The sequence below is a fragment of the Ahaetulla prasina genome, chromosome 1 (genome assembly GCF_028640845.1).
Source record: "Ahaetulla prasina isolate Xishuangbanna chromosome 1, ASM2864084v1, whole genome shotgun sequence".
NCBI classification, from domain to species: Eukaryota; Metazoa; Chordata; class Lepidosauria; order Squamata; family Colubridae; genus Ahaetulla; species Ahaetulla prasina.
Genome location: NC_080539.1, coordinates 28,897,332 through 28,909,073, shown reverse-complemented (window position 1 = coordinate 28,909,073; position 11,742 = coordinate 28,897,332). Strand labels below are relative to the sequence as shown.

The window sequence follows — 11,742 nt, the reverse complement described above, 5'->3', positions numbered from 1 at the left end:
TGTGGCTGCTTCGAAGGGGAGCCTTTCAGGAGTTGCGAGGGGGGCCTGCCCAGAGAAGAAGAGAAGGGTCCCAGGCAGAGACACTCCGCGGAGGTGGGGAGCGCAGCCTCCCGAGAGAGAGTCAGCGGGGGCCGGGCCGAGGGAGGGACCAGGGCCGGCGCCCAGGAGGAGCGCCGTTTAAAAGGCCCGCTCCGCAGCACGCCCGTCCCGTCTAAGCTGCTGCTCCCCGCTTCTCCCGGTTATGGCTCCTCCGCTGCCGCCGTTTCTGCGCTCCTTGCTGCGCTACAAGGACTTCGTCGCGCTCTTCGGCACGCCGCTCGTCCTGCTGCCGTTGCCGCTTCTGATCGCCACCCCGGTAGGTCCCCGGCGGCACGGTGGGTCGGTTGCCGGGGAGAGGATCGGCTTTCGGGGGTGCTGGTGCCCCGCGCCGGAGACGCGAGAGCGCGGCGCGCTCTGCACCCACCCGTGAAAATCCCCAGGCTGCTTGTCGCGGGTCTCTCTCGGACGGGCCTTCGATCCTCCCGACGATCCCAGATTTAGCAGCGGGATTGGATGCCCACCGCCCGCGAGAGAAGGGCTCCCCCCCTTGAACCGAATGGCCCTTGGCTTCTTGGCGGATCGCGATGACAGCTCGGAAGCGAGCGAGAGAGGGAGCGCCACGATCTCTCGGAAGAAACGGAAGACAGAGAACCTTTCTCTCTAACTAACCGTTTTGCCGACGGTTTGCGGGAGAAATAGCGCAGGCATTTTCTTCCCCTCATGGAGGAAGGAAAAAAAAACTTCAAATTTTGTGTAACGTTATTAAGACAGCCGGGATTGGAGGAAACTCCCTATTCCGCGGAGTGGCTTCTTAAAATTGTGATATCTAGATAGAGCCTCCATGGACAAATTCAGTCTACCTTCAAATGCCTAGTTCTGTGGCGAAAAGTGGGGAAGATATCCTGTTTTCCTCCCAAAAATAAGACATCCTCTGATAATAAACCCAATCTGGCTTTGAGCGCATGGCAATAAGGCCAAGCGCTTATTTCAGGGTTCAAAAAATATATAAGACAGGATCTTATTTTTGGGGAAACACAAGTAGTTTTCCACCTCGGAGAGAAGGTGTTGACAAAAAGGCTACAACTGACCAATAGCGATCATAAGAAGCAGATATATAATAGTAAAAGCAGGAGGCAAAGTAAGCATTGCAGTATGAATTGGGTCCATTGTTCACAGACAGTATGTAGTCATAGTACCTGAAGTTGGGGAATACGCCCTTCTCATACCCCAAGTGTGAACTGCTTGAATCATCTTGTTGACCACTGGACAGATCTGATAGCAGATCTTTTAGTCTGAGTGATCCAGCAGGAAGTTAGTAGATTTTGGTCTCTGTTGGCTCAAATCTAATAACTTTAATAATAACATAAAGCTTTTTGGAATCAGAATAGAGTTGGAAGGAACCTTGCAGGTTTTCTAGTCCATCCTATATCATTTCAGACAAGTGACTGCGCAGTCTCTTCTTAAAAACCTCCAGTGATGAAACACCCACAATGTCTGAAGGCAAGCTGTTCCATTGTCCTCACTGTTAGGAAGTTTCTCCTCAATTCCAGGTTGCTTCTCTCCTTGATTAGTTTCCATCCATTGTTTCTTGTCTTGCCTTCTGGTGCTTTGGAAAATAAATTGAACCCCTCTTCTTTGTGGCAGCCTCTCAAATACTGGAATACTGTTATCATGTCCCCTCTAGTTCTTCTTTTCTCTAGACTAGCTAAACCCAAATCCTCCAATCGTTCTTCACGTTTTAGCCTCCACGTCTTTAATCATCTTAGTTGCTCTTTGCACTTTTTCCAAAGTCTCTACATCTTTTTTGTAACATGGTGACCAAAACTGGACGCAGTATTCCAGGTGAGGTTTTACCAAGGTTTTATATAAAGTGGTACTAATTTATATTCTTTTCAGAACATATATCAGCCTTCTGTCATTTTTGTCTTGTTTTGCAATGTTTGAACAGTCAGAAAAAGACTTACAGACTTACAACAGTCTGTTTAGTGGTCATTTGAAGTTACAACGACACTGGACCACTTTGGATCACTTTTGACATTTACCACCTTTGCAGCATCCCTGTGGTCATGTGATCAAAATTCAGATGCTTGACAATTAACTCATATTTATGATGGTCCCAGGGTCATGTGAGCACCTCTTGTGACCTTCTGACAAGCAAAGTCAATGGGGAAGCCAGATTCATTTAACAGCCGTGTTACTAACTTAACAACTATGGCAAAAAAAGGTTGTAAAATGGGGCAAAACTCACTTAACAACTGTCTCGCTTAGCAACAGATATTTTGGGCTCAGTAAGTTGAGGACTACCTGTATCAGGCTGGTAACCATCAAGTCAGGAGTTTTGATTTCTGGGAACTGATCTGAGCGATCTGGAGGACGTTTGTCTGCCTAGCCTCCAGCAGGCAAAGCTGCAGCCTGTTTCTGCTCAGCAAAGCGGTCAAGGGGATTGAAAATTTCTTGCACAAGGGATGATTTTATTTTTATTTTTTGTTTACATTTATACCCCGCCCTTCTCCGAAGACTCAGGGCGGCTTACAGTGTATAAGGCAATAGTCTCATTCTATTTGTATATTTTTACAAAGTCAACTTATTGCCCCCCCAACAATCTGGGTCCTCATTTAATAATAATAATAATAATAATAATAATAATAATATTTTAATTTGTATACCGCCCTTCTCCCGAAGGACTCAGGGCGGTGAACAGGCAAATAAAATATACATACACACAATAATTAAAAAACATCCCTTAAAAAACTAATTTAAATGCCCAAAATATTAAAAAACGTACTTCCCCGTAAAATCACAGAATTTTAAAAACCCATCCAATAAAAATAAGAATCAGGCTAGTCCAGCCATACGGAATAAATGAGTTTTAAGTTCGCGGCGAAAGGTCCTAAGGTCAGGTAATTGTCGAAGTCCGAGGGGAAGTTCGTTCCACAGGGTCGGAGCCCCCACAGAGAAGGCCCTCCCCCTGGGGGCCGCCAGTCGACACTGTTTGGCTGACGGCACCCTGAGGAGTCCCTCTCTGTCCCTCTCTCTATTTAAGGGATAGGGCAGAGTTTTTCAACGTCAGCAGCTCCAAATATGTGTGGGCTTCAACCGGCTGCCTGGGGAATTCTGGGAGTTGAAGTACATACAAGATTGAGAAAGTCTAGGACAGGGAAATTGGGATTTCACAAGGATGGCCAGTTTGGAGAAATTGGCTAGAAGCATCTTTATCTTTTCTTATGATATTAGAACTGAGATAAGGAGAAGATTGAAACATTAAATTCATAGCTACTAGCCAAATGAAATCTTGTGCTCAGAGGCAGTCTACCTCTAAATGCTTGCTGCAAGAGGGTGGAGGGAGGTAGAGAAACAAGCAACAGGAGAATTTGTCTGTCTGTAGCAATTCTAGAACCAGCAACTACTGCAGGACAACCCCTCTGCATAAGCACTGTGGTACTCTCTCCCCTAAGTCACACATTAATGCCTGGATGTTGACATAATTCAAAGGAGATTGTGCTGCTGAGAATAAGGAAGGCATGTTTTTTTCTTTTTTTAAAGTAATCCTGAGAAGTGGGAAAAGGCAGGGGGAGGTGATGAGCCAAATATTGAAATAGTTACCAAAGTGAAAATTCTGGCCAAATACTTTGCACCGTTGGAATGAAGAGTCAGTCTTATTAGGACTGATTCAAGCAAAGAGCAGACTCTCAAATTCACAGTGGCCCATTGGGAATTGGGTGGGACTGCTATATCTGGCCACTAGAGGATAAAAAGGCAGGCGGACTTTACAGATCCCTCAAGATTGCAATTTGGCTGCTTTGGCACATGGTGAAGGCTAACACAAAATTTCCTGCTCACGAGATCTTTGACTGTCTGAGCTTTCTGGTGATATTTTGCCTCTCACTCCACTCTGCAACACAGGTAGTCCTCAACTTACGACCACAATTGAGCCCAACATTTCTGTCAAGTGAGGCATTTGTTAAGTGAGTTTTACCCCATTTTTCGACCTTTCTTGCCACAGTTGTTAAGTGAACCACTGCAGTTGATAAGTTGGTAACCCAGTTGCTAAGAGAAGCTGGCTTCCCCGTTGATTTTGCTTGTCAGAAAGTTGCAAAAGGTGATCACATGACCTCGGTGCATAGCAACGGTCATAAGTATGAACCAGCTGCCAAGCATCTGAATTTTGATCACGTGATCATAGGGATGCTTCAAAGGTCTTCCCTGTAAAAAACAGTCCTAAGTCACTTTTTCCAGTGCTGTTGTAACTTCGAATGGTCACTAAATGAAGTGTTGTAAGTCGAGGACTACCTCTATTCTGTTTTGGGAGATGTCTGTCTCCTTAATAACTACTGCTCTGTGTTGCTGCAGAAAGCAGGGGGCTAGTCACCTGTTGTTTTGCATTTTCTCAGTCAAGTTACAGCCATACATTTTTTTCACAAGACACAAATGTGTTTCTTCCTTAATTTTTTCTCAACATCAGCTTGTTAATTTCTAAGCCTCCCTTGTCTCTCTTTGTCCTCTGAATTAATTATTTGCTCTAAATAAGTAAGGACACGGTTCTTTCTAAGGGTGAGTAGGTTCAAGGGATTGTGATGCACAGAGATCTTCTGCGTGTGCACAGAGATCTTAGTGTACTCTTCTCCGGTACATGAAGAGGAAGCTGTTAACCAAATAATCCTCTAAGTCAGCACTTCCCAAACTTTTTCCTTCATTACTCAAAACCAGTTATCAGAAAGTCCTGCTTTACGGCTTATCAGAAAGTCTTTTTTACATGTCCTTGTTGTGATTGGGTAATGGGTCTGTGTGTCATTAGTCAAAGAAAATACACTTTAACCCAATTTTGTATAATTTACTTAGGTTTGGGAAGCACCTTTCTAGGTAGTGAAGTATAGATAAGATCTGGAAATGTTTTGCAAAGAAATCTTGAGCATCATTAGACATTTTCAGTTGACACTGTACAACAGTTGAAATATGCAGAACATATAGACCTTAAATCTGATTGACCAGTGGATCCTTGGATCTACATCTGTCTAAGAGAATCCGGAAATATAAGTAATCAGTCTGGTACCTACCAGATATTTGTGGAAGCTCACATCCCTTTGCCATGGGTCAGGTTGACTGGGGAATTTTAAAGTCAAAATACCTGAAGGGCATGTGGTTGCTTGTCTATGCTGCAGACAAAATAGAGCTGAACAGAAGTGTCATAATTAATATCTATTTTTTTTTGCTCTAGTGGCAAAATTATGCAAGCCTGTTTTGCACATGCAAAAATATACAACCCTTCCCCCCCCCCAAGATGAATATTACATAGTAATTTCTAGACAAACATTAGGGGTGTTGGTCTGTAACAAATGTCTTGTTACCTTAAAGGCAAATTACATTCTTTATCTTTAAGGTACTTTAAGGCTGTTTGCGGTTATTACCCAATAAATCTTTCCTCCTGTTAGGCATGATAGGGTTAATATAAATTCTACTGCATGGGTGAAAATCACTTGTTTAGTCCAGAGACAAACTTGCAAGTCTGGCAGGGCATGAATCCACTTGTTGCCCTCAAGTAAGGCTTTATACATAGTCATTTTGGGCACAGGCAAATTAACAAGTATGAAGCATTTGCACCCAAGAGCTTTTAAGCACCATTTATGGCCACTCAATTAGTCTTCCCACAAGAAAATTGACTTCACAAATTCCAGACTAGTTTACTCTCTCATCAGCAGTTTAATTTGGCATGTGTATGCAACATTACCTGAGTTGTGGGCACTTAAATTGTGATTTGAGGATCTTGTTCTGATTACAGGCAGGAACTTGTGAAGGTGAGGGGAATCCCTCCTCTCCATGCGCCAAAAGTGGCTGATGAAATTTCCAGATGAATATTTCAGTTCCGTTCCTGATAGATGAGGAAATCGGGGCTGCTTGTGGCTCCTGAAAAGTGACGGATTGCTTTATTTGCTTCTAGTATCGTATCACAACTTTGGTAATTTGTAGAGTATGGATTTCAATTCCCAGAATTCCGTGGCCAGATGGAATTCTGGGAGTTGAAGCCCAGACATATTCAAGTTGCCAAGTTTGAGAAACACTTCTAGTAATTCTTAAGGGCACTGATTTATCTGTTCTAGCGTGAGAAGTTAGAGCTACTAGAATAGTGTCCCAAAAGTAAGTATGTAAGCCAGTCAGTCAGTCAGTCAGTCAGTCAGTCCCTCTCTCTCCCTTTCTGTCTCTCTCACACACAGAACCTCTCTTTCTTTAGGGCAGGAATGTCCAATATCTTTTCCCTTGAAAGCAAACCAGGCTTTCTGCATCATGTCATGAGCAGAAATGAACAAAGGCTGAAAAATGAGTTGTAGATCAGGAATCTTATGCTGATGAGTTTTATGCCACGGGCTGTACTTTTTGCATTCTGAGAATACATCCTAGGCCCATGATGGCAAACCTATGGCACGCAGGCCAGAGGTGGCACACAGTGGCCTCTCTGTGAGCACGAGAGCCATTGCCCAAGTTCAGCTTCGCTGCGCATGCATGTTTGCCTCCCACGAGCCATCTGGTCTTTAGTTCTCGGCCACGCATGCGCGAGGGGCAGGGTGCATGAGGGGGCCATGTGCACATGCATGGGGTGGGGCATGTGCGGGGTGTGTGTGCACGGATGTGCATGTGCATGTGGAGGGCTGCACACATGCAGGAGGCCACACGTACCTGTGCAGAGGGGACGGGCCGCGTGCGCAGGAGCCATGCATGCTTTGCATTTTGCGGGTTCAGGCATACAAGTGCGCATTCGCATGCATGATTTAGGCATTCAGTCCGGAAAAGGTTAGCCATCAATGTCCTAGACACTCTTATATCATAACTTGTGATCCAGAGTTTAAAATGCTATAGATATTTATGTCTGCCTCTGTGTATCTGAATGTGTGCTTCCTTGTCCGCAGGAGGCCAGATGTGGCTATGTGATCATTCTCATGGCTGTATACTGGTGCACAGAGGTGATTCCTTTGGCTGTTACATCTCTCTTGCCAGTCATTTTATTCCCATTGTTTGGCATCCTGGAATCAAAAAAGGTAGGAGCAAAAGCAATGATGTTTTTACTTTCCCGATGAAATCACAAACTGAATTTAGATAAACAAAATCCCATAATCCTCATCCAGTGGAAGGGAGTTGAGAAACATTGACTGTATTCACACAAGACACGAAACCCTAAATGTGGATTAACAGAACACAACCACTATGTTCAGTTGTTTGTTATGTTCAAGTAATACGTTATTCTCAAATCAGTAAATCATCGTCACTTAAAAAGGTGGACCGTTCACACAGTATGCTAGGATGAGGTCTGGGGTTCCAAACTATATGCTGAAACAAGAATATTCAGCCTCATTTTAATCTGGTCTAGTTTGCACAAACACAGGTGTTCTATTCCGTTAGAAGTGAATAGGGGGGGGGGGAAGGAGCAGACGATGCCTGCACTAGTTATGTAACATAGATTCCTATAGTGTTGGCTCCCAGTTGTCTATGGAGATTCTCAATCATCCAGGTCATGGTTGTCCCAAAGATGCTTCCTACCCCCGCAAAAGACAACTGGACTTTCTCAGTGTTTTCTTTAAAACGTTTCACTTCTCATCCAAGAAGTTTCTTCAGTTCTGAGCTGTTCTGAAGAAGTAAGAAGTTTCTTGGATAAGAAGCGAAACCTTCAAAAGTCCAGTTACTATGGAAAAAGCAGTTTAAGTTCCTTTTTCCTGTATGAAAGCTTCTAACTCTGAAGAGGTAAGCTGTACCCTTGATGTTAAGGGACAAGCATTCTGCGTGTGTCCAAATGCTCACTGGCGGGGAGAATGCTACATTTGCCATCCTCTGTCCCTCTCAGGTGTGCATGCAGTATCTAAAGGACACCAATATGCTCTTCATTGGGGGCCTGATTGTGGCTGTGGCTGTAGAGCATTGGAACCTGCACAAGCGGATTGCACTCAGGGTGTTGCTAATTGTTGGAGTGAAGCCTGCACTGTAAGTAGTAACTCTTCTCTCCCTTTCCCCAAAGTTAGGCCAGGCTGGATTAAATGTGTGGGGGAGATTAAGGCTATTATGCAAAAATGACACATGCATGACTCCCCTCCTGAATATGCAGATGCTGGTTGTTCAAGAGCAAGGGGGAAATCCATAGGTTTTCAGTCTGATCCCAAGGAGTTAATCCCACCTCATTCAACAGAGCTAACAGAGGCTCCAGATCTGGGCAACAAAACCCCAGATCACCACCAGATGGTAGCATGGAGGCCTAAATACAGATTTGGTGCTTCTAACTTACGAGATGCTTTCCCCCTCACTGTGTCTCTTTTCAGACTGATGTTGGGATTTATGGGGGTTACGGCTTTCCTGTCCATGTGGATCAGCAACACAGCAACCACGGCTATGATGGTTCCCATCATCCAGGCTGTTTTAGAGCAGATGAACAATTCAGAGCATGACCTGAGAGTCATGGAATCAAGTGCTGGACATGTCAACAACGCTATTGAAATGGAAGGGAAGGTGGCCACTGGAGTCTCCTCAGTGCAAGGTGAGTGGCTTCCCTCCCCAGCAGGTAGAAGAAAACGGCGTTTCTGAAATTTGTTTGGGATTTATATCCTTGGCAGCTTCCCGGCTACTGATTTAAGCTGCAAAAACGCTTAAATGAGCTAAATAGGGGAGAGTGCAATGACCCAGTTATGACATGGATGAGAGTAAATGAGAATCTCACATTCTCTTAAAGATAAACAGAATTATCAGTTGGCTGACATAAGTAGGGCCCAGAAGCTACTAAGGACAACAGAGTATTTTGTGGTGTGTACTTTTTGTATTTCCTGCTCTTTGAAGCCCCTTGTTATCTTTAGTTGGTTACACGAGCGCATTATATATGGAAATCAGTAGGAAATACAGAAATACAATAAGAAAAGAAAGATGAGTAATCTGAAACGAGAGAAAAAAAGAACAAGAACAAAGAAATCATATATTATAGGAAATAATTTTTAAATATAGCATTACATCTCGGTCACATAGAATAATATTAATAGAAGTTTTTATTAAAACATTCACAAATAGAAAGAAAATACAAATAATTAAATCAAGATGCATATTTTTCCATATTTTTTCCACGTCCTACTCTTGTTAAAACTATAATTCTTCATATATTGATAGATTACACTAAGGGTGTCAAACTCGATTTCATCGAGGGCCGCATCAACGTTGTGTTTGACCTCAGGGGGCCGGGGTGGGAATGTCCAGGGTGGGCATGGCCAACTCGACGATACTCATGTCGGGGGCACCTATAGTGGCCCAATCACTCTGTTAGCAAAAGTGGGCTCCCAAGCTCTTTTTTCGGCTGCCATGGCCTTCTGCAACCCTCTGCCAGTGAAAATGGAGCTCGGGAAGGTCGTGTGACCTTCGTGTGAGGCCCTCTTGAGCTCTTTTTTTACTGGCAGAAGAACTGCGGGCTGGTCCTTCGCTGTTTCCAGGGCGGCCCCACAGGCCAGATCTAAGTACCCCCGGGGGCCAGATGCACTACTTCAACACATACTTGAAAATCACATCCATATCTTTAAAACATATTATTGTTCCCACAACTATATTCAGCCTTGTGGATAAATAGAATAGTAGTTGGACAAGCTGATACCATATATAGTATGTTAGTTCACGCCATTATGTTATATTTTTAACATATTGACAACCTATTCTTTTTAAACATTCTTAAGTTTTTAAACATTCTCCAATAAACCTGAAAATACTTTTTATTGAATCATAAAATTATAAGAAACCTACTTAATAGCCTTTTGGATTCTTAGCCATTGATTATTCAATATGGTACATTCTAACTTTTATTTCAGAATTCTTGCAAATAATTAATAGTGCTTAATTAATTAATGTGTTCTTTAATTATCCATTAAGAAAACCCCATAGATTTGAGATAATCCAAAACACTTCATTACTCAAAATTAAGAACTTTTGATGTCACTAATACATTTGGACTAGGCATAATTACAGTAATTTTTATCATATAATTTGAAATATTTACATTTACAAATAATTTTTTAAAATCTCTTATTTAAAATAATTCATACAAGTAAAACTCACTTTTTTAGAAATATATGGACACATTAGAACCAGTAAAATGTATATGAAATGGTTCAATTACCGTAATTGAGTAGCCTGAGAATTAAACTTTTGTATTATACCAACACATTTTGGCAAAACATTCAGTAGATCAGTAGAAATAATCTATCAGCGTATAGTAACTATGTATTTAGTTGCTTTTATGCCCTTAACAATACAGGCATAATAGTTCCAATATTAAATTAAATATAAGAGAAAATAAAGAAAACCTTAATCAACTTCATGGTAGTTGAGGTGATAATTCTGTTTGTATCAGTCTGACTAAAGGATTGCACAATTACATTTTCATCCAATTATTTTGACTAAAACTTGTTTCAATAAATTTCAGCTTCACAATATCAAAAGACCAGTAGTGGGATTCAAATCCCGTTTCTACCAGTTTGCTCATAGGTGTGCACTCATGCACGTGTGCAATGCTTCTGCACATGCGCAGAACAGAGATGGATTTCAGCAGGTTCTGACCAGTTCTGGAAAACCAGTAGTGGAAATTTTGAGTAGTTCGGAGAACAGGTAGTAAAAATTCTGATTGGCCCCGCCCCCATCTATTCTCTGCCTCCCAAGTCCCAGTTGATTGGGAGGAAATGGAGATTTTACAGTATCCTTCCCCTGGAGTGGGGTGGGAATAGAGATTTTACAGTATCCTTCCCCTGCCATGCCCACCAAGCCATGCCCACCAAGCCACGCCCACCAAGCCATGCCATGCCACGCCCACCAAGCCACACTCACAGAACAGGTAGTAAAATTTTTTGAAACCCATCACTGGTGCAGAAGCTTCTGCGCATGCACGGAGACTTCCGGGCAGGTGGGTGGAGCCTCCCACCGCCACTGCTACCGGTTCGCCCGATCTAGGGCAAACTGGTAGCAAACCCACCACTGCAAAAGACATTTTTCCACTGCCAATGAAGTTCTATTGCCAATTCCAATTTTTGTGAAAGTGCATAATTAATTTTTATTTTTATTTTTTATTTAAAAATAAAATAAATTTTTCCACTGCCAATGAAATTCTATTGCCAATTCCAATTTTTGTGAAAGTGCATAATTAATAATCAGTTAATACTCAACTATTAGTTTTGTTGCCCTTTCATAAAACCGGATTGTAGATGGGTAACTAAACAAAGGTAATCTCATTTGTAATCTATATGCAAGAATCAAAATTTTAGCATCAGGCACTTAACTAAGAATTAGATAATCATGTGTATAATCAGTAGATGTGTACCAGCTTTCAAAATTATTTATCCTCATTAAAATAAATTGAAAAGAAGTTTTTTTTTTTAAAAAAAAGACTGTTATAAACCACCAACAATATACAATGGGAACAAATTTTAGGACAATTCATTGAAGTATCACCTCCAGCATGTTTTTTGGTTATAGATTTAATAGTAGTTATTATTTCTTGAAGAAGTAAATGTGTAACAGCCTGATTATATGTGATCTCTGGAAGAACAACATTATTCAAGAAGCAATTAATTTCTGCCCTGGTTAATATTTAACTCAGTATTATAAGGTCAAGTGTAAATTGTAATAATAAAAAAACTTGCTGATTTGTTAGAGTCGTTATGTCATTTGCTCTTCACATACTTAGCAGAGTAAATTATGTTATTT

General features: G+C 42.0%; 1 protein-coding gene across 1 annotated transcript in view; it reads left to right on the top strand.

Moving 5' to 3' along the window:
* Nucleotides 1-231: 231 nt before the first annotated feature.
* Nucleotides 232-11,742, top strand: part of SLC13A5 (solute carrier family 13 member 5) — a 36,882-nt gene continuing 25,371 nt past the window's right edge. The window contains exons 1-4 of the mRNA XM_058161940.1: nucleotides 232-355; nucleotides 6,939-7,067; nucleotides 7,868-8,004; nucleotides 8,337-8,551. Of these exons, the coding sequence (XP_058017923.1) occupies nucleotides 242-355; nucleotides 6,939-7,067; nucleotides 7,868-8,004; nucleotides 8,337-8,551 (595 nt within the window). The 5' untranslated portion in view covers nucleotides 232-241. The remainder of the gene's footprint in view (nucleotides 356-6,938; nucleotides 7,068-7,867; nucleotides 8,005-8,336; nucleotides 8,552-11,742) is intronic.